Source organism: Dermacentor albipictus, chromosome 6 (genome assembly GCF_038994185.2).
Source record: "Dermacentor albipictus isolate Rhodes 1998 colony chromosome 6, USDA_Dalb.pri_finalv2, whole genome shotgun sequence".
Classification (NCBI taxonomy): Eukaryota; Metazoa; Arthropoda; class Arachnida; order Ixodida; family Ixodidae; genus Dermacentor; species Dermacentor albipictus.
Window position 1 is genome coordinate 122,566,933 of NC_091826.1, and position 23,766 is coordinate 122,590,698.

Here is a 23,766-nt window from a genome sequence, read left to right on the forward strand (position 1 = left end):
CGCCATCTTAGTGGCACTATATTTTTATCAAAGTTTGTGTCAATCCTCACAGTTAAACTTGTTCACTTCCTTTTCCGGCGCAAGCGCCCAAGGTACGGTATGCATTTGCGATCCTTATGTTTCAAACTCTTCAATTTTAGCATAATTAGCCAAATAGTCGAGTAAATTTTCACTTGGTGAGGCAGCATAAGAGTAAATTTTTTGTATTCACAGCAGTAAGGCTGCACCCGAACAGTATTTCCTTTGATGACAGCAGATTGATCACCGAGGTGCGTGCATTGGCATACCGCGCCGTGTCGGTGGCCGGGTCAAACAATGCATTTGGGCTTCTTAAGATGCTGCCAGATATATTTGATTAGCTGCGTCTTGGCCGGGCCAGTGTGCAGCCTGCTCTTGTCGTTGACAGGCTGCAATGGTTGTGGCATTGTATTCGCGTGACATCGCTTCCAATCAGATTGGTGACTCCGTGATGACTGAACCCTGCTTTGCCATGATTACAGATGTATTCTCAAAACGTGAAGATTATAAAGCCTCAGGGCGAAAAGGTGGACCCGTTCGAGGCGGGTATTTCCCAGGTAAGACGGGCACGTTTGCGACCTTTTGTGGTGCAGTTTTATGTCGGTGCCTCAGCGCTCTTGTAACCTGTCTCACGCAGACCCTCCTCGAACTGGAAATGAACAGTGACCTAAAGGCTCAGCTCCGGGAGCTGCACATCGTCGAGGCCAAGCTTGTCGAAGTCAACGGCAAAAAGGTAAACTGACTCGATCTGAGCGCTACTTCTGACTGCACCGTAGCTGATAACTGGCATCGTTTCAAACTTGAGAATGAAACCCTGCTAAACAGCTTGCAGCCTAGTGATGAACCATGTGACAAGTGATGCAGTGCTGATCGCAAACACGTTATGCACTCTAATTTTTTTCTGAAGGCTGCGGTGGAATGCGGGGCGCATTTTGCATGAGTGCTCTGTTTCTGACAGTTGTTTCATGGTGAGCTGTACCACTCCGCTGCAGTTGTTACTCGCATGTGCAAAGGCACAGAAACCATTCAGTACGCTTTGCCTACTAATTCTGCATAGACACAATGTAGGTAGCCAGCCACAAAATTTTCCGTTCTAGAAATGGCTAGGGAAACTTGCATGGTGGTCACCGCCAGTGGGGACAATTTCGTGCTTGTAAATTGACACTGATGTTGGAAATCAAGAGCCAGCAGAACTCTGAACACATTTGTGTTATATTAGTTCGTGTACTTTTCATTGCAGTGTGAAACAGCGCAAAGGGTCTTAAAGGCTGGAATAATATGCAGCAGAAAAATAACCAGTTCCACAGCATCTGTCGCCACCTTATCTTAATGTAGATGCTTGTTCTCATCGGGGTCATACTGGTCATTTACCTGTGATGCATTATCCTAACAATACCTACTAGCAGTTGCACGTCGTGTCATTTGTCGGTACTGGCACCAGTTGTAGGTCCTGCCTCCGGTCGCAAGTACAGCATGCGGTATGTGTTTGACAGCATGTCCTCAATGCATTCTGCCACTTGAGCTCTGGGGTTAAAAACTGAAAAGACAGCAAGAAAATGTGAAATGTTGTGGACCAGGCAAGCAACGGGATCTATAGGCACAACATTACAACATGGTGGCAGTGTGGCTTGGAGATAAAATGTAAGTAGCAGATACTTTAGGTGAAGTTACAGGAAGGAACAACGTTGAACAGGTCATGCAGAGATGTTGTTCAGATGGAGTAACAGAATGAGGTACTTGGGGAAGGAAACAGTCAAGGATGGCACGTGGCAGGGCTAGGAAATTGCAGGCTTATACTTGTGGACAACTTTCTGTGGCAATCAAGGGAAAGCTGTGAGGGTGGAGCATTTCTTGCACATAAGTGCACCAAGTATTGCCGCAGCATTTGACAGCACTATCGGTTTCTTGGAACAGATAATGAAACATCCTAGCTTCCACATGCTACAGCTTTGAATTTGCCTATACAGTCGAACCCCGCTACAACGAACGTCGCTTCAACGAAATTTTCGCTTCAACGAAATATTTCCAATTCCCCGTCAGCTCGCTATACAAAGTAATGGAACAAATTTCTCATCACAACGAACCATTTTTGGGGCGCGTTTCCGCTTCAACGAAATTTTTGCTATGCGAAGCTCGATTTAAAAATATATCTTACAATAAAACAAGCATATTGCCGCCCATCTATGTACTTCCATAGGCCCACGCTGCTTTGTTTCGCTAAACATTCGCTGGACCAAACTAATCCACTCACTGAAACGCACATGATCACCGCCATAGCTTGGTGTTGATGACTATCGGGCTGGCTGCCTTGCGACAAGGCGCGGGGGCAAGCTCCCGTTTTCTTCCAATCCAATTCAGAGCCGCAACCAATCCGTTGCCAAAGGACGCAGCAGCCTGGCAACAGCAGCGCGTTTGCCCTAGTTTTTTTCACTCGTGCTTGTGCTGCTAGTGCGCTGTAATGAATGCGAGCATGGCGACTTCATCTAGAAAGCGGAAGTTCCTCTCGCTTGAAGAGAAGGCACGGATTATCAGCGCGGCATCCAGTGGCAGGAAAAAGGGAGATGTTGCAGCGGACTTCGGCATCTCACAGAGCACGCTGTCAACGATCTTGAAGTCGAAAGACGCGATAGCGCAAGCTCTTTCTTCGGGGACATCCGCGAAGCGGGAAAAGCTGACGCAAGCGGCTCATGAGGACCTTGAGAAGGCTCTGTACACGTGGTTCCTCGACGTGCGCGCAAAGAAGATGCCGGTCAGCGGAAACATGTTGCAGCAAAAGGCACTTGGCTATGCCTGTATGCTGGGCATCAATGATTTCAAAGCCAGCTCAGGGTGGCTGACCCGTTTTAAGGCCAGGCATGAAATCGTCGCTAAAGTGCTGTGTGGGGAGTCGGCCTCATCAGACGCCGACGCTGCATCTGCTTGGGCATCAGCTACTGTGCCGGAATTAATGGAGAAATATGCCACATCAGACATATACAATGCCGATGAAACGGGACTTTTCTTCGAGCTCCTCCCCTCCAAGACGCTTCACATGAAGGGCCAGCCATGCAGCGGAGGGAAGCATAGCAAAAAGCGTGTGACTGTGCTCCTGTGCTGCAACATGGACGGGTCTGACAAGCGCTGCCCACTGGTGATAGGCAAAAGTGCGAAGCCGCGGTGCTTCAAAGGTGGCAAGAGCCTGCCCGTCAAATATGTTGCCAATAAGAAGTCTTGGATGACACGGGCCGTTTTCAAAGAGTGGCTAACCGCTTTCGACCGTGACATGACGGCAAAGAAACGTAAGGTTTGTTTGCTCATCGACAATTGCTCAGCGCATAACGTTGAAGACGTTCAGCTTCAAAGCGTGGAAGTAAGATTCTTCCCGCCGAATTGCACGGCTTTAATCCAGCCGCTGGATCAAGGTATCATCAATAGCGTTAAAAGCGCTTATCGACAGCGACTGATTCAGCGGCTGGTGTTAAACATCGACACCGGTCGGGCAATCGAAGTGGATTTGTACATGGCTGTACAGATGGTCTCAGCAGCGTGGACGGCAACCAGTCGCAGTATCATCTACAACTGTTTTGTGCACGCCGGCTTTCACTCCGATGCTCAACTGGCAGCGAACTCCACGTCGGACGAGGAAGGCTGCAGTACAATTGCTCCACCCTCCACAGAGGCCAATGCGGCATGGGCAGCCCTTCAGGACTCCGGAGATGTGCCGGCCGATGTTCACATCGGCGACTACATCGCTGTTGACAGTGAAGTGCTAGCTCACGAGGAGCTGAGTGACGAAGCTATAATTGAGGGCGTTCGCCACAACGACGCATCATCGGATGATGACAGCGACGCGGAGGACTTAGCGCCACCACCTGCAATAAAAGTGATGGATGCTTTTGATGTGATCCGCAGATTTTTCGGTGCTCACGATGACGACGTCGCGATGCAACTGTTCACCGAGTGCGAAAGCCGCGCCACTGCACTCGTGGCAAAAAAAAAGAAGCAGAAGAAGCTGACCGACTTCTTTGGAAATAAATGATGTTTTGGGACTATGTGGTCCAACCTGACAGTGTTTTTGGCCTGTTTTCGCCTCAACGAAATTTCGCTTTAACGAAATTTTTCGCGCGCCCCGTCAGTTTCGTTGTAGCGAGGTTCAACTGTACACAGAAGACAAGAGCAGAAAGATGGGTCAACGCTAACACCCAATGGCACGATTTGTCTTATTTTGCTGTTGTGAATAGTATGGTTAGGTTTTTTCTTGCCCAGCTTAAACTAATACGAATGAAGATGCGAGACTGTTTTCAGAAGCACTCTTGCTTGTGCGTGCTTTGCCCCTTTTCTCTTTACCTGAATGTTATCCGTGAGTATATAGATGGCTTGCAGTGACATTCTGGGTGCCATGTTAGTGAAGCAGCATGGTGAGCAGCTGCATCTGTTGTCATCTAGCACGGAACCAACACAGCCGGTAGGGCAGGGCCCGTTTTCCTTCCTCCAATGAATGAATGCAATGAATGTGATACAGATGCCATCCTAGGCACCATATTGGTGAACCATTGTGTGAGAATCTGCATTTGTGACAATATGTGCAAGCTAGAGTTGCACAGTTGCAGATAGTTGGCTGGTGGAAAATGGATAACTGAAGATTGCTGGATGAGGCTTTTGTTTGACAGCAGACGTAACAAGCTGATGGTTGTGTTCCAACACTTGCCGTAGACAGCTAGACGCCTAAGCAGACTGACTATCTTATTCATGTAATTTATAAAATCTACTTTGTGAAAATGGCATCAAAGTCGAAAGCTACGCAGGGATATTTTCAGCAATTTCTTCACTCGTTGCCGCTGTTGAGGTCGGAGCTAGGCACGCAATCTGGCAAAGTGAATATACTTGAGAAGTTGTTCACCAGGAGTGCAGCCTCAGGCTATTTTTCCTGTCCAAACAAGATGGTGGCTGAGTAGCCTGTCTGGAAGCATGGCAGAAAGTTCACTTGCACACAAAGCATTTCCTGGGTTTGTTTAGCACTTCAAATAAGTTTGGGGTCGCACACGCAGTGTGTTCAAACATAAGGTTTGCTTTTCCTGGCTTTTTGTCAACGCGAGGTGGCATCAAGTAGCAGAAGTGCTTTCCAGTACTTGGATTTAAAGCTATCTTAGCCATCAAAGCTGCACTGGCCGAGTTTATTGAAGTCATCTGCCAGGTGTTACTGACACAATCTGAACACTTTTTGTTCACATTGCTCCATAGCTGTTAGGTAGTGACATTTCCAGTTGTTTCAAGCTTGAGGCATGAAACCTTGCAATGCCGTTTTCAGTCTAGTGATGAACAACGTGACGAGTGATGAAGCTCTGATCGCAAACACATTATGCACTCTAATTTTTTTCTGAAGACTGCAGTGGCATGCAAGGTGCATTTTGCTTGAGTGCTCGGTTTAATGTGACAGCAAGACGACAGTTGTTTCATTGTTGAGCTGTTCCACTCTGCAGTTGTTATCCATATGTGGAAAAGGTGCAGAAACCACTGAGTACACTTTGCTAACAAACTTTCAGCACCTGTTTTGAGATATGAGATGTAGATAGCCTGCCCAAGATGTTTAGTTTAAAGATAAATTTGCCGCGCTGCCAGTGGGGAAAATTTCTAGCTTGCAAATCGTCTTTGATGAATTAGCCAGAGCCTGTGAAACTCTGAAGACATCTGTATTATATCGGCCACTACACTTTTCATTACAATGTAAAGCTTAAACCTAATTTGCATTAGTCACGCAGTCCCGCGAAACCGAAAGTGTACTTGAAAGTGGTTGTCCAGGAGGGCAACCTCAGGCTGTTTTTCTTGCCAAACAAGATGGTAGGTGAGTAGTTTGCCTGGAAGGTCGATGAAAAGTTCACCTGTGCACAAGAAAGTGTAGTCTGGATTTAACACTTAGAGTAACCCACGTCTTGACCTCGTGGGGTTTATAACCACAATGTATTAAAATGTAACGTTCATGTTGTCTTTGGTTAGTTTTTCAATGCTAGGTGGCATGAAGCTGTCGTCTATTTACACCCTTCTCTCTCTTTTTTTTGCCTTTCTTTTTCTGCGCCCAGGCCATCCTGATCTACGTGCCAGTGCCTCAACTGAAGGCTTACCAGCGCATCCAGGCACGACTGGTACGCGAGCTGGAGAAGAAGTACAGTGGCCAGTACGTGGTCTTCCTGGCCAAGCGCAACATCCTGCCCAAGCCAACGCGCAAGACGCGCCAGCGCCAGAAGCGGCCACGCTCGCGCACCCTAACTGCCGTGCACGACGCCCTGCTTGAAGACCTGGTCTTCCCGGCCGAGATTGTCGGCAAGAGGGTGCGTGTGCGCCTAGACGGAAGCCGGCTCATCAAGGTGCACCTCGAACGCAGCCAGCAGACGAACATTGAACACAAGGTTTGTGTACTCGCTGCACATCTGATTGCAGTTGGCAACTGAGCTACAGTCGGACCTGTTTATAGTGAACTCGCAACAACAAAAACGCCTATCAGTTCGATATAGGGCATAATTCGATATAAGTCTGCAAAAGCATTGGACGTCATAAAATCGCGTACCATTTACAAGAGCACTTTATAGGTGAAACTGGCTTAGTTCCGCTTGAATCAGTCCGCTATCGTGTTCTTCTTGAGCAACTTCACAGCCTGGACCAGCATGCACTTCACATTTTCTAAAAATTGTGCAGATCCCACGTACTCTGGGAATTGATGTAAGCAAAGCTTTCCGTACTGGATGCTTTAATTGACGATAATTAGCGGTGATATTGATGGCTAAAGCTTAATTTCTTCAACGTTTAGGCTAACACGAGAGTGGTGAGTTGATGTTAACATTAGCTTGTGTTCACCACTGCTGTTTGTCTGCGTAGTATAGTCGAACCTGGCTATATAGAAAAAAACGCCTATCAGTTCAATATAGAGCATAATTCAACATAAGCCTGCTAAATAATTGAATGTCATAAAAGCACATAGCATTTATAAAATCACTTTATTGATGAAACTAGCTTAGATTCGCGTGAGATAGTCCTGCATTTTCTTCTGCTTGGGCAATTTCGCTGTCTGCAACGCACGCACTTCTCCACGTTGCCTAAGGAGTTCGAGCAGCTGAGCATCTTCTCGAGCACTTTTGTACTGGTTGTACTGGTTTGTCCCCTTCGCCAAGCAGTACTTCCCTGTTCCTTTCACTTGACTTAGTACATTTGCTTGTTGTTTAGGCAGCTAAATATCGTGCAAATAGGCATTCTGGTGCCATCAACAGAAAATGCTGTTGTCCTATAGCTTGCTCCTATGAGTGTGTCAACAGTTTGTTGTCTGCTGCATTGTGCTCGGTATTGCCAGCACCGTATCACAAGGGCTCTGTGCAGTGACGTGCATGCAGCTTACCGTAGTTTGATGCGACAGCGTTAAAGGCCTCGTGTCGCATAAAATCTAATGTCGGCGTCTTGCGTCTGACATTTAGCAAAAAGAGATTCTCAACCACAACCATGCAGGCCCTCTACGTGGTGCAGAGGCGTTACTGAACTAATTGAATTCTTCAGAGTAAGATGAGTCAGAAAATCGTAAAGTGCAACCTAAACGCAACCTACAGACATGATAGCGTCGGATAGTAATTTGAATATACCAGAAAACATAACTGTTATGCAGAATTGCAAATATAAACCTCTTTTCTAGCGTTTCTACCATTCATTGAGTGGCACGCTGTGTTCAGTTCCTTGCGACAACATCCAGACGGCACTTGCCTCCGTGCTTCCGTAGTGTCCCTGTATATGCTCCCACAAGGAGCAGAGTTGTGCACAGGTCCGCCCGTATGTTCCAGCTATGCAGTGAAGCCACTCCTCGAACGCGTAAGAGGCAAATGCCGCGCTGTGCTCCATTCGCTTTTTTGCCTAGTGGTCGCGAGCTACATTTGCCAATTGTTCGCAAGCGCTGAGTAAGGTGACACTTTTTAATGTAGGCTTGCTCGAGCTATTGACATAGCCGGAATGGGGCAGGGTTCGAACTTTCTGAAATTTTGTTTGTATGTACATATAGAAACACAAGCGCGAACGTACATATTGTTACGCAAACGAAGGATTAAGAATTGGAGACTGTTTACAAAGTATATCTATAAAGGATAACTGCAGTGCTGGCCAGTACAGCCGACAGCTCGAGAGCCAAAGAGTGTTCGTCGTCTTCATTGGGGCGCCAGCGTGCATCATCCACAACAAACATGCAATATGCACGTATCAACGTAAGGTGTAGGGCCCCCCTCGATCCCCCAAAATAATATCCTGACTATGCCCGTGGCTCGAACAGCTCAAAAGTTTGCATGCAACCGCGCTGTACCTTGCAACAAAAAGTGATGCAATGTTTTCCAGCATGCGTATGAAGTTTTCTCACGGAGGCCGGAAGGCAAGAAATGTTTTAAAGGGTGTTTAACTAAAACTTCACGCACGTTAGATGGACAACTATGTGGGCGTATTTTGGGAACCAGCTGATTAATGGTCGTCGCCAAAAGCACTGACGTGCCTGTAGTAATGTCGGGAACCGTTACTAGAGCGTAATTTATCATTAACCGTCATTCACAGCAGCTACACGTAGGTTTAACAGCATTTCAAATGTTCACATGCATGCACTTTGTGCACAGCTTATTTTTACGATTCATTCATACTGCGAACTTACCAGCTGCTTTGTACAGTGAAACCTCGTTAAACCGTAGTTGGCCGGAGCTTGGAAAAAGTACGTACTAATCGGTAGTATGTAGTAGTATGTTTATTTGGCCATATTATATACAATATGCCCTCGAGGTGAGGCTAAAGGAGATAGACCAAGCATACCTCCTGACAACTGACTCCTGACTGTTTAACCGAAATAGCGTGAGATCGCCCACTTGCCTGTCGAAAACGGAACTCGGAGAGAGTGCGATGAAAGTGGAAAAAAACATGCAGTATTTATTCACTTCCCGCGACAAAAATATTTTCGTTTGATGCTGTGGCGGCCTAGCACGACGACAACAGTGGCCTCAAACTTAATGAAGCTGCGTGCCAGCTTTTCAGCCATCCCCCTCTTCTCGGCAAACACCCGCATGGCAGATTCCTCATTGACGTTATGTATTCTCAGTGCACATGCACAGTAGTGCTGCAGAAGTCCTGGGGGCGCCTTTTTGATTGCCGGGTGTTGGAGTTTGGAATACTTTTCATTTGGAATAGAGTTACGTTATCGCCCCCCTGTTCTCGTTGCGACGATTGCATTCGTGAGGCTGACGTAACGTGCAGCTTATGCCACTGTCGGGCCTGAATCGCCCGTGCTGTCGCTTTCTGTGTCGTCCTCATCTCTGTCGCTAGTCGAACCTCGTAGCCGACATGTCCTCGCGGTCGCAGCAGCGCTGCCTAGCAACTTATTCGCATTCGGAAAGCCACACACTGTAGTCAACAGCAGATCCCTGTTGTGTGCCAGCGCCGACTTCTTCGTGTCACGTTCGATAGCACGGACGATTTCCAATTTTTCTTCTATGCTGAGCACCCGGCGTCGTTTTTATCCGAACTTCGGAACGACGCAAGTCCTCGCTTGCACGACGCCATAAAACTCTGGCGCGGCGTCGAAATGGTGTTGATGTTGATGTGGCTTCAGGCGCAAACCCACAGGGCGCTTGGAGGCCGTTGTTCCGATCTCTGAGGCTTGTTCTGCCGGGCCGCCCGATAGAGATGGCGCATCGCCGTGTTTGCGCGACGAAAAGTTGAAACGCTAGATTTTAGCTGATGCGTACGGAATAAGCTGGTATGGTTTATGCGGATACAAAGCACATTATGTTCAATGGTCGCTGAGTCGGGAATTTGACTTTACTACTTTTAAAACAAAACTACTGTTTAAGTGGGTACGGTTTACCGAGGTTTTACTCGGTAAAATATTTTTAGGATTGGTTAGTTGGGGGGTCAACCTATATTCCAGTCCGACCTATAGTCCGGTTTTTACGTTAGGTCGATCCCCCAACTAACGAATTCTAAAAATGAAAAAAAAAATATATATATATTTCAATGGCAAAAGTACCGAAAGACACCCTTACCTTGAAACAAATGCGACTCATGCACAATAGTGACAGTAGTTATTTAAATGCTGCTCGCATGTGCACCCGGCCAATGTTTAACAGTATCGCGCGACCACCGACCCGCGTGCTTGTCAGCACCTTATTAACGGTGCTGAGCGGTGAAACTAACGAGATACGTGCCGTGATGCAAAGGTGCTGAGAAACACGTGGGTCGATGGTCGCGCGATACTGTTAAAAATTGGCCGGGCATACAGTACACAGAAGGGCATGACGTGCCAAGCGCTACCCCGAATCAGAGCAACACCTTTGATCAGAGTCGTCCAAACTAAAGTCGGATGACGAGTGCTTCTCGCTGCCCAGTCCCATAGGCGCACACAATCTCTACCGCTTTGAAACGGATGCATTAGGCAGTCACAGGCAGCAATCCTACACGCAGCTCCCGACGAACTCCGCAACCTTGTCTTCCATTTCTGTGGTCCGCCCACGAAATGACGTTTTCTTTTGGTTGCTGCAAGTTGTAATGTGCTGCCAGGTTGCTGTGGGCTTCCGCGTACTCAATCGCCTTTTTCTTGAAGGTGACGGTGAATTGCCGTCGGCTTTCGCTAATTGTGAAACAAAGTGTGAGAAAGCAGCCTGTGACAATGGAAACGCAGAATTGCAGTGCCACAATGTCGCCATGCCGCACTGCTGCTGATGGCAATGGCGACTGTTTACTTCATCCACCCATTGTTGCAAGACTTCCATAGTTTTTTTGCCAATGTCCGGTATATAAGACGAGGGTCAACATTTCGCATTGCTTTTTTTTTTAAGTTCGACCTATATTCCGGTTTTTACAGTAGCCCAGCTGTCCATACTTCACGATATACTTTCTAGTACCGGCGTTCGTGTTGTCTTTCTCTTCTTGTTCGTGTTCAATTCTGCTCTTGAACGATGTTTCATAATGCTAATCACAACCAACTAGCCCAGCTGTCCATACTAAGTGTAGCATGGCACATTTTTCATGATCTTTTCATGCTCGGGTTAATTTGCTATAACACAGCGCTTATTAAACATACAGGCATAATTTTACAAGGCTCGCGTCGACTGAGCCCGATCAAATAAGCAAGATATTGCGGGCGGTAAATGCGGAAGCTATCATGCTGCTGTCTCGTAAGCAGGAGTGCGCGAGGTTCTTGCTCTCTACAAAACAATGAACACTAGCACATCAATCAACATTACATGAAAAAATCGCAACGAAAATTTAAAAGCAGTAGGAAAAAACCAGGCTGCAGCGGGCAAATTGTATCCGCTGGTACTACAGTCAAACCCCATTACAACGAACACCACATTAACGAACATTTCAGATTAACGAACTTTCAAGAAATCCCATGCCGACTGCTTATAGTTTCAATGTCAAAATATTTCACTACTACGAACTTCAGAATAACGATCGTTATTTAATTTCCGTGTCATCTTAACAACACCTCAGTACTACGAACTCACATCCCGAAATGCGAGGATTCTTAGATTTCAGTGTATACGTCACGGCAGTCGGAGCTCTAAGCTAGCAGACGACGCAGCGCGAAGAGCGGGCGCCGTGCAACTTGCATCCCGCAAAAACCTGAGATGGCGCGGGAGGAGAAAAATGCGGGCGGGGACTTTTTTTTTTTTTTTTCCTTCTCCGTTGCGGAGGCAACGACGCACCAGGTTTTGAGAGTGGAAAGGCGGGAGCATGGGCTCGTAAAACCTGAGACGGTGCGGCAGAAGGGAAAAAAAGTTGTAGTTAACGCTGAAGTGGGCCTTTTCTTTTTTTTCTGTTGCGGAGCCAACGCCGCATCACGTTTTTCTTGCTTGTTTTCTCAGTTGTTCGCGCACTGTCACCCGTATCAGGCCTGTCCATCTTGTTTTTCTTCTGTTGTGTTAGAAGTGCGTGCCGGTGTTCGCGTTGCCATGAGCTCAACAACTCTAACCACGGCGAAGAAGCGAAAGCAGTTTCCTTTGAGCGAGAAAGTAAACATTCTTCGCGAGATAGAAGACAGGAAGAAGCAATCCGAAGTGGCTAAAGAACGTGGAGTGGCGCGGTCGACGATCGCCACGATTCTCAAAGATAAAGAGAAAATCTTGAAGCACCAGCAAGAATCTCAGCTTGCCCCATCAAGGAAGCGACTACGGCTCGGCGATTACCAGAATATTGACGCAGCAGTGCTAACTTGGTTTAAAGACGTGAGAGCACAGAATGTGCCCGTGTCAGGCCCAATGCTGCAGGAGAAGGCGCGGCAGTTCGCTGCAATTCTTGAGGTCACCAGCTTCGAAGCGTCTTCTGGCTGGCTCCACCGTTTTCGCCAACAAAACGGCGTAACCTGGCAGTCTGTGTCCGGCGAGGAGAAGGCAGCAGATGAAGCAGCAGCAGCCACGTGGAGGGAGGAAAGCTTCCACGAAATGGTCAAGTCGTACGCAGCAGCTGATGTTTTTAATGCAGACGAGACGGCCTGCTTTTATCAGCTGCTCCCGGACAAGACAATGCATTTTAAAGGAGAACAATGCAGAGGCGGCAAAAAGTCGAAGCTTCGCGTCACCGTGCTGTATTGCTGCAATGCAGATGGCACTGAAAAGTTGAAGCCTCTGGTGATCGGGAGGTTTTCGAAGCCGCGCTGCATTAAAAACGTAGTGTCGCTGCCGTGCCAGTATAGGGCGAATCAGCGTGCCTGGATGACCCGCGAGCTCTTTTCCGAGTGGTTGCTGACGGTAAACGAGAAGATGAGGAAGGAGGGGCGGCAAATTTTGATGATTGTGGACAATTGCTCAGCGCACATTGTCAACATACGCCTCACGAATGTGCGGCTCAAGTATCTGCCGCCGAACTGCACATCAATACTTCAGCCACTGGACCAAGGAATAATAAGGAGCGTGAAGTCGCACTTCCGGAAGCGCCTTGTTCAACGGCTGCTCATCAACCTGCGCCTGCAGCACTCGACAGCCATCAACGTCCGACAGGCTGCGGAAATGCTGACAGGCGCATGGTGGAGCGTCACGTCCACTACCATCCAAAACTGCTGGAAGAAGGCCGGCCTGACTATCACAGATGGCCAACCACAAACCGATGAACCGGCAGCGGAGGACAGTTCGAGCGAGCTTTGGAGCGAGGTGGCCGAGCAGCTAGCCGTCGATCCTTCAGTCACATTTGACGACTATGTCCAGTGTGACGACGCGACGTGGACCTCAGCGGAGCTTACCACTGATGACATCCTGCAGAGCGTCAATGGTACGGCGACTCAAGATGAGGAATGCAGCAACGACATGGACGATGACGTTGCGGCAGCACCCGAAGACCGCGACGAGTCCGTGTCTGCCACAGATGCGTTGGACTACTTGCGAAAACTCCGCATATTTATAGCCAAAAGCGGCACAGCGACCGAAGGCGTGCATAAAGAATGCGGACGGTCTGGAATCGTTCGTGCTGCAGAGTCTGTGCTGCGCCCGTCAGAAGACGATCACGGACTATTTCAAATAAATGTGCCTTGTCTAAGATCACGTGTGCATTGTGTGAGAAATGAGTGGAAGGAGGTATCGTTTCAAAGGTAGGACGTTTACGTTACTGAAATGCTATTGTTACGGCTAATTTTTGGGCTTTCACTATAACGATCTTTCAGAATAATGCACATTTTCCCGCGGTCCCCTGAAGTTCGTTATACCGAAATTTCACTGTACTCTGTTTTGGAAACACTGCTCCAGAGATGCGTATTCAGAACGATCATACAAGCAAGACAGCGAATTGGGCTACTTGGTAAGTTAATATTCCTGGCATATATGTGCAGCGCGACACAGACATGTCGTTCATTTTGTCTCTCGTGAACAAGTGAACAACCTTTCATGCCACCCATACGCATCTCAGCGTTGCCAGGGGTGTTACTCAAGATAAATGTTGCTTTATTGTAAACAAGGCAAACTTGCCAATGTAAATAAGGAGAACGCATTCCGCATATTCTGGTCCCTTTCTTAGCCGGCCAGTCCCGGCTGATGCGCAGTAGCCATAGTCGGGGCCGGTGAAGTGTCTGTCCATTCACGCAGCACCGCGTAAAAAGCTTTGCCAGCTTCCGTGCGGTTCGTACAGTTTGGTTCTTTGCATTTGTTCATACTGGAATACAAGTGTCCATATGTTATATTCCGTAACGCCTCACCAAGGTCCTTGACTTAATGTAGTTTAATAACGTACAGTAAAACCTCGTTAATTCGAACTCTGTTTATTCGAAATGCCGCGTAATTCGAAGGTTTTCGGCGGTCCCAACAGTCTGCATGCAAAGTTTGCCAGATAATTTGAACAGCCAGCGTGCCCATATCCAGATAATACGTCAGTTTAAACCATGGCCTCCGTGATTTTTTCGTGCCTCCGTGATCCGCAAAAAAAAAAATAGTGTGCCAGTCTCCGAGGCCAATATAGTTGCCGGAGTGGCAGCCAGGCGACACTTTAAATCAACTTTCTGTTGATTTAACCCACCGCCTCGTTCCAAAGGGGATGCTCATAACATCCATCCATCCTGTTTCCGGTGAACGTAGTGCGCAGTTTTGTGGAGTGTAGCGGCGGTAACAGTGAATTGCTGCGCACTGTAAGCAGACTGGAGGACTCAGCCTACGGTGTGGCTAACTACCGTTCCAAGCAGTCACGCGTCGATGACTGCCGTATTTACACAATTGTAAGTTGACCACTTTTTTTTAATTTGAAAATCTTAAGTGGGGGGTCAACTTACAATCGAAACCAAAACATGGCACTGCCAAAAAAGCGAGACCAACGGGAGCTACAACGTAGTTAGAATTTTGTGTTTGCTCTATGGCCCTACCCATAGCTTTTTGATATCCCGCGTGTTTGTTCGCTTTTCAGAAGGGTTTTTCAACATTTTTGAGACACAACACTCGTAAGGGGGTGTTGATAGTTGATGGAAGCACTGCTGTTCTATTTGCGGCGGCACCCTCACTATGGCGGCGCCTTTGGGGAGCATCGGTAGTTCATGGAAGAGCAGGCACCACTCGGGGGTTTTTCTTTGCCTGTTGCGCTTAGCTGTCTCTATAGTTTGATGAAAGACATTGGTTTGACGCATTCCACTTGACTGCCGGCTATGTGCTACTTCTATGTTTCCTCAGTCGTCTTGAGTGCTCCAGGCCCACTAATCATTTGGCACTTGTTCACGGCAGCGTTCAAGAGAGTTGCCATCCTTTACGCTGAAGAAACAAATCACTGTGCAGCGGGCCGCAAGTTCGATGTTTCTGAACGAGTTGTGCAAGAGTGGCGACTGCAGCGAAGCGAAATTTTCACCTGTGACGGCGAGTGAGGAATTTTGCACATGCCGAAGTCTAGACGCTTTCCGGAGCGGTAGGCTAAGCTTGCGCCATAGGTCGCTGAAATGCGCAATTGGTCCCTACCAGTGAAGTGCAACATGGTCATGAAACAAGCCTGGACTGGACCTTCGCCTTTTAAGGACCTGCTCCGCTGTGAGTACGAGTGGCTGGCTGCAGAATACCGCGAAATTACGCCAACTGGACTTGTCAAAAGGACCTCCCTGACGGCTGCGTGTGGTTGGGTGCATTCGGCATGGACTGCTGTTGCACAAGATGTCGTGGTGCGGCCGTTTGCCAAATGTGAAATTTCGCGGGACGACGACGCGCTGTGGGACTGTAGCAACGATGAGGATGGCAGCACTAGTGAAGATGAGTAGTCCAGTGACCGTGTCAGCTACTAATAAATTTTCGGTATCGAATGCGCCCTCAAGTATGCTCTCTCTCTCTTTTTTTTTCCTCCCCTGTCACGCAATATGGGGGGGTCGACTTACATTCGAGTCGCCTGACAATAGTGTAAATACGGTACTTCAAGTGACCGCTTTTGAAGCGAAACAAAGGTGCAGTGTTGATACAGCCACATTTCGTACGTTTATTTCTCGTTTTTCGTCCATTTTTGATCATTCGAAAGCAACGGGGAATCGACAGACCACATTCAGTGGCGTTTTCTTGCTGATGGGCATCAGCCGTCAGGCTCCTCACACGAAAATGTGGCAGAACTACGTGAAGACGAAGTTGATGCCAGCGGCCGATCGTGCGGCGCGTAATCTGACGAGTGACTGTGTGTGGTCGGTTTGCAAACTTTACGCCGAACTGAACGTCGGTCATACCGGGAACATTGCGGTGTTGTATGACCGGTCATGAATGACCTGGGTAATGCGTCCCATGTTGGCGTTGGCCCGTGGTCAAGTTGTTCAGCGGACTTGTGCTCGATTTTGTTGTATTGAGCAATTTCTGTGCTGGGTACGAGCCGGGGCCTAAGGAGGGTGACCCTTCCTATGGAGCCTGGAAGAATGGCCACAAGTGTCAGAAGAACACTAATAAGAAAGCTGGGGAGAGGGAGGTGGAAGCTGCCCTCATCCTTTTCAGGCGATCATTAGAGCGGCACAATCTGCTGTATACAACAGTACTTTGTGACGGGGACAGCCGCAGTTATCTCGCTTTACAAGATAATGAAGTGTATGGGTATATCCCAATTTAAAAAGAAGACTGCATGAATCACGTGCAAAAGCGCATAGGGGCGGCTTTGCGCAACTTGGTGGCAAAACATGGAGGCCCTGGACATGAGTTTTGGTGGAAAGGGCTGCTTGACAGCAGACTTGATCTGCAAGTTAACATCATACTATGGATGGGTTCTGAAGAACCACAAAGGAGATGTAGATGCCACTCAAAATGCAGTGATGGCCACATATCATCACGTTATATAAAACGATGATGTGGCTAATCACACTCTTTGTCGCTCAGGCCCAAACACCTGGCGCAAGCAAAATGCTGCAGTGGCCAAGGGTGAGCCGGTTCCAAAATATCCTCGAAAGCTTCTTCCTCATGTGTGTCAGGCTTTACGCCCCATATATGAACGTCTTTCAGACAAGAAACTGCTGCAACATTGCCAGCATGGTAAAATGCAAAATAACGAAAGCCTGCATTCGATGATCTGGGCACTGGCGCCGAAAGACCGGCACGCTTCTTTGTTCACGGTGGAACAAAGCTGCTGTGGCAGAGGCTGTATTAAAGTTCAATGCAGTCAATGCAAGGGCCTCTAAGGACATAATGAAAGACCTATGTCTAAATCCAAGCCAACAAAGTCGCAGCCGCATGGCCGAGAAAGATAGGCGTCGAATAGCAGCATCAGCCAAAAAGCACAAAGCGTCGGAAAACTTGCAGCAGTCCCTCAAAAGCAGCACACAGGGGCTAGGCTACAGCAACTACTATGCAAGCAATACTACAGCAAGTAGGTGCATGCATAGTGCTCATAGGGGTAGAAGCACATATTTAAGTCCCCCTTTTTTTTTTCATCAATAAATGAGCTAGCTACATTTTTAACAGACCACTTTAAAGTGCTGTGTAATTAATACTTGTTATATCAAAAAACTATTCCTACCATTGTGATCCTTATGCTTCCAAATCAAACCCACTTATAACGATACCGGTTTTAACAATATTGTCACGTGGTAGTGACGGTGAAGAAAGAAGCAGTACGGTGGGATACAAAACTAGCTTTTATTTTTTTTTTTTACACGTGTCAATATGTCGGTTATTGAAATGAGAAGCTACTGCACCGTCAACTTTTGTATGTTTTCCAAAGTGAAATAACCCGCTTACTACAATGCCCTGATGCCACATTGTCAGTTATAACGATGAAGTCTGGCTGCTGGGTGTCCAAGCTGAAAGGTAGCGAAATGCGAAATCCTTGAAAAGACAAAAAACGAAAATGAAACATTCAAGCCGCTGCACGATGAGTCGCTGCTTCAACAGCCCCACCCTCCAAAACAAATGGACCACACCAACTGTGCTGCTCGCAGATTGCTCGTGTGTTGCTCGCTGGTCAGTGCAGTTATGCAAACAGCTTAATCGCTCGCGTTGGTTCTTGTTGGTTGCGTCGAAATTGGTCCTGGCCACATGGTTTCTCAGCCTCGCTTGACTCGCCACCGAAACGGGATTGGTGATCCGCTCGCTGATAGTCGCAATGCACAATGTTACCAGTGAAAAGAAAGCGCATGGCTATAGACTAGCAAACGTGCTTGCATCAGGTTGCGACGGCGACAGCAATGACACAGTACGGCAGGTTGCCTCAATGTTGTTCTCACAGGAGGCCTGGCAGATGATTCAGTCCCTTCGTTTTCGCAAGGAACCTTCCACTGCACTATGTCGAGCACCTGGATGCATTGGAGAAGGATGTCAGCAGGCTTCGTGTAAAGCATGCGGGGGTGATGATTTTCACGTGCAAGCCAGTGAGAAGTACGTAGCGAAATGCCCCTTTTGGGGCCACCAAAGCAATGCCTCGATGGTGCTCGCATATCGCTTGCCATCCGTGACACCCCTTTGCAGTTGTTAAGCAGTTCCATTCTTTAACGCCACCAGCCGCGGCTTGTTAACACGATCGGAGCACCCAAGAAGCAGTTCAACGATTAAATACAATCAGTAGCCAGATGCAGGAAGGTGGTGGTGAGGGGTACAGGCCTCCCTGCCATTATAGTTTTCTCGCATCAGCTCTGCCATCCCCTCTATTTTGATTTTTCATGCAACCCGGTTATAACAATAGAATTTTTGTGCCACTATAATATTGTTATGAGTTAGTTCAACTGTATCTAGCTATGTTCCTTAAGCAATATTTTGGTGAGTGGTCATTGCTCCATTCTTCCTGGAAACAATAGTAATGTATTTCTGAATAACTTTAGAACTAATTGGCCTATTATAAAAATGATCACATATTTGTAACTAGCACAAAAACTGAACTTTATTGTACAGTTTCACTAAATTCGGAAAGGAAGAAGGCTTTAAAACTCACTTTAATGTAACCACTTGAAAATGTGCGCCAAGTGCAGCACAGCTTTGGCAGCGACCTACCACATTTGCTATGGCATTCTGCATCTGATCCTTAAAGACTGAAGACTGTCACCAAACTGCTACAAGCAGAACAAGGAACTCTTCCAGTACAACCACTGTAGTGAGTTTGAGAGGAGACGGGGCAGCTAGAATGACTGAATCGGTCAAAATTCTTTCTTTCCGCAGTCCTCAAACTTTTATCATGTGACGAAATATTACAACGGGCCAAAGAAATAACGCTTCTTCAGTTTGGTGTAGTCGAATGGCGGGATAACGTCCGACTTCAGGTACTGATCTCGTATTATTAATTGCTCGACCTTCCTTAAGAGGGCCCCTTACCAGGCCACATAAAAAATTATCGTTGTATGCTTGGAAATTGTGATGTGCCTTCTAGGGCGCATTCCAGCAATTTTTCAAATTGGTCCATTATGAGCAGAGATACAAATGTGAACCCATGGGGATATCAGGAGGTGAGCTTCACTGCTAACATAAACACTCAACGTTGGCCCCATCTAGCCTCCTCCAACAACATTCCTTCCCTGCGTTCTTCTATGCCAGAATCGCTTACATGTCGGTCCCCCCCACCCCTTTATTTTTAATCTTGCATCATTTAGTTGCTTGATCTTCAGTCTAAAAATACTGGAAAGAACACAACACAGACGGAGCCAGAAGAATGCACTGGTTGCCTGCTGTCCATTTGCTGTAAATAATAGAGGTCTGGAAAGGTTGAGCAGGGAGCAGAATGCTAATAATCTTGCTAGCGTGGTTCCTACATTTGTAGAGATGACCACATGTACTCTACTGTTATCCCTTTGCACACACTAGTGTGTGCGAAGGGTTAACCTGTTTGGCAGAAATCACTATCGGAGGGTTTTAAGTATTGCCTCTCACTGCATCACATGCAGCAGCTTCCTGGGCTGTCTGATTTAGTTTCGTTGTTGTGTGTGCACTCGGGTATTAAGATACCTTGTATTGTTTTTAATGCAACCGGAGGTGCAGAAAAATCAATCTTTTTCCCGACATTGTAAAAACACTAGTTCTAGCTGTAGCACTTGACGAATTATGGGGAATGGAAATCCCGTGCATCTGAACGTTTCCATGTGCATGTCAAAGTGAGATGGCAGCCTGGCCATGGTGGACATTGTACTAAGCTCTCTCTCTCTCTCTCTCTCTTTTTTTTTTTCGCGGTGGCTTATAAGCACAAAGTTGCTGGTTGAATTCCTGGCTCTGGTGGCCACATTTCCATAGGCATGGAATGAAAAGCACCTTCACTGCGCATTTGGTACATGGTAAAGAACTGCAGGTGGTCAAAAATAACCCGAGTTCCCTGGGGCTACTACGTGCCCCATAATTACATTGCAATTTTGGCACGTAAAACCTCAAAATTTGGCTAAACGTCTTAACCTCTTTCTAGTTCAAAGTAACTACATGCATCATCTCTAACATGCCACATCTTTTGCACATATGGCCCATTGTGATGAAAGTCTTCTTGGAAAATGACGCTCTGTGATTCTTATTTCCAAAGTCACTCTAATTTTTTTCTGATGGCCATGCCTATGCAAAGTGACATGTGTTTCGCTCACAGTGCACGTGGTAACCTGCAACATTCTTGTTCTTGCAGACAGACACCTTTGCAGCCGTGTACAAGAAGCTGACTGGCAAGGAAGTGACGTTCGAATTCCGTGAGCCCCCCTACTGAGGGCTTAGGACATGTGAATAAAAAGGGTGCGACAGCTGTTTGTATGGAGTTGGTTTATCTATGTGAAATTTTCAGGGTGTCTACCAAGTTGACATTCCAAGTTCCCCGAGTTTTACAGGTTTTCCCTGAGTGCCTTTGCAAAATTTCTTGAGTGACCCAGAGATTTGTTTTATGTAAAAATGGGCTGACACCGTGTTGCCCAATGCTGTCACTCTCTAGCAAACATGTTATAAAAAACGACTCAATCCAGTTTAAATAGTAAGGAGCTGTGTTTATTTTGCTCCAAAAGAAAACAAGGCAGGCATTAGTAAAGTGCACAGCAAATAAAATATCTTCAGAATAAATGGTAATACCCATTGCAACTTGAGTCTAGCATTCTGAAACACGGATGAAAAGGAGATGCATACAGAAGGGAATATATTCAAATACGAGCTACTTCTATCAACTTATAGTAAGCTCATTGGTGAGAGGCCCAAACTTTGTAACAAGTGAGATTCTCCCAGCAGCTGTAAAGTCACCTCAATTCTCTTGACATACTCTCAGCCCGTGCACAATGCCTCTGTTTTGTTTCACTGCTTTTAAGTGTTTATTTGGTTTGGATGATGGTCACCTGCACCTCGGTGTCAGCTACCACTTCGTTTTTTGAGCTCAAGCTCCTTGAAAGAAGTGATGGCACGCTTCCTTTCCCCGTTCATTCCTCAATGCGTAGGTCCTTTCTGTACTCGTCCTCCTTCCACCGCGTGTTGGCCCCACGGACCATTTGAAGCATCTTGGTCAGTTGTACAGTCGACTGATTTTTCAAACTCCCTAGGGGCCACGAAAACGTCGGAGAAATCAGGCAGTTCGAAAGAAAAAATGCATGTCTTTTATTGCCTTTATAGGTTTAAATCGCCACAGGCACATCCAAAAGACGCTCTGAAGGCCTGCCAGTACCCTTATTAGGCATATCAGTGCTCCTACTGTGACAGATCACGGGTGCACAAGTGTATAATTAAGGAATACATAATGTGTTCAAGAGAACAGATTGGTGGGCTAGTTGGAACTACATGACTAGCACTGTCTTCGTTTCCTTCTCTTGTCTTGTTTTCTTTTTTTTTCCGCTTTGTCTCAACGTGTTCCGTAAACATTGCCCCTTCCCACACTTGTGCTTCACCGCATGGCACAATTGTACTAAGGCAAAGCTAACTTTCCGAAACCGGTTTTATGCAACACATTGTGCTTTCCGAACGTCCAAGCGATGGAATCGCGGGAGCGCCAGTTCGAGGCGGCGAGGCAATCAAAACGGCAGCGGTGGGGGCTTTGATTAATGCTATTTCGGACTCGGGTCACGGCAAAAAGTGAGAAAATTGCAGCGAAGGGTTCTTGCGTCCAAAATTTCAGATACACTTTCAGAGAAGTTCTATGGGGTACGTGGTGGTGCCGTTAAGCCGTCCGAATTATCAGGTATCGGGAAAGTCTGCCGTTGACTGTACACTGGCAACTCCTCTACCCGATGACATGGCGTCAAAGACAATTCGTTGCGATTCCTCTCTCTTACTCAAACCAGCATTACAGCGACTTTCGTTCCCTTTAAATAAAATTACAGCTAATTTTCCCTGATAGAAGCATAAATTCCCTGAGTATTTCCAGACTACTCAAAATCCCTGAGAATACCCGGTTTTCCCGGTTGGTAGACACCCTGATTTTACATCCTAATGTAGGCTCACTTAACCTGAGTACTATGGGCAGAAGTTTCTACATTGCCTTGTGCATGAAGGGAGGCTGTGTACCTAAACAAAAAATTGTGCACTCAATCACTTTGTACGCGTGCCATGTTTCATGTTAGGCTGTTTCTTCCCGTACTCTGTCTTGCCAAATTAGTGCAGTGCATCACATCAGTCATTTGAAGAGTGGAATCTGCAGAAAAGCACATTCCAGTCTGCTGCTAATCCCCTGATGTCTGACAGCAATAGTAACGTTGACAGGTGGTTTAGTGGCACCGAATTCAGGGGGGGGGGGGGGGGGGGGGCATCAGCCCCTTTGTTAATTTCCCTGCTTCTCATTGACCCACCGTGGTTGCTTAGTGGCTATGGTTTTGAGCTGCTGAGCACAAGGTCGCGCGACTTTGGTGGACGTGCGGGGTAAATCTGTTTACGTACTATCTGTTTACAGAATACGTACAGTGAACGCCACTGCGGGCGATCGCCGCGATGGAGTCTCCCGAACCGGCTTCTTGTGTGAAAGGTAGTCGAACGCTGAGAGCAAACTATGTGAAATATGTTCTTATAGCGGGCTGTCTGTATAACCAAATGGAGCATAACAGGATGACGCCTCAATGCATCGCGATCGAACGGGTTCACAGTGACCGACGGCGTCTGCATGCATGTCCGCGCAATAATGTTTCGCTTTCGCTGCGAGCGCGTTGTCGCACCGTGCCGTGAGCTTTAAGCTGCAGAACATAAGCATTTGACAGTACAGAAGCGACAATTGTTGAGTGGACGCTATTAGAGCTGTTCAAAAATAATTTCGTTATTGAGACTTCGATGCGTATACGGCGACTTTGATGTGCCGTCGCGACGATTCATTATTTTTTATTTTTTCTAAATTCTTGGACATTTCAATATTTATCAAGTTGCGTCGCACTGAATGTTTACATGTACTCTGCAGCGTACGATTTCCCGCTGCGTCTATATCGTAATCCAGTGTGTTAATTCATAACACAAACATGATCGACCATATATGCCACGCTTCTTTTAATGTGCTTCTTACCGCACCTTTTCATTCCACTGAAATCGCCAGTATCTAGCATCAACAAGTTCGTAGACCAAACATTAGTCGGGCAGCGAGTGCGAGCGAGCGCCTCAGTGCGCGTTTTCTGAATGGCATGGCAGTCATGGCAGAACATGGCAGTCCCGGCGCCGTAGCAGAATCTTCCTCGCGTCTGTGCTTGCTGCATACCCGAGTTGTAGCCGATGGCTGTTTGCCGGTTCTAAGATTCGTGAGCCAAGCTTCACGCAGTTACTTGTCCTGCGGCTACGTGTGAATATAAGGCTGACACCGGGCTCGGTTGCGTACGTCCAGCAGGCATTGGTCCAGCACTGCGGCACCGAACAGTAGCCTAGCTACCATACTGCACGCTTCCAAAGGCAGCCACTACCTATTATAATGCCTTCTAATGTCAAGCAGACACCCAAGGCGGGAAAGCCTCACCAC

General features: G+C 47.2%; 1 protein-coding gene across 2 annotated transcripts; it reads left to right on the forward strand.

The window, feature by feature from the left end:
- The first annotated feature begins 17 nt into the window (after positions 1–17).
- RpS7 (ribosomal protein S7) lies at positions 18–20,622 on the forward strand. 2 transcript variants are annotated; one of them, XM_070541311.1, is made up of 5 exons: positions 18–92; positions 501–575; positions 656–751; positions 6,075–6,401; positions 20,497–20,622. In XM_070541311.1, the coding sequence occupies exons 2-5, from the start codon at positions 501–503 to the stop codon at positions 20,572–20,574; spliced, it is 576 nt and encodes a 191-aa protein (XP_070397412.1). In that variant the 5' UTR covers positions 18–92; the 3' UTR covers positions 20,575–20,622. The 2 variants fall into 2 exon arrangements, with proteins under 2 accessions (XP_070397412.1, XP_070397413.1); XM_070541312.1 differs by lacking the exon at positions 18–92 and adding an exon at positions 119–269.
- The last annotated feature ends 3,144 nt before the right edge of the window (positions 20,623–23,766 follow it).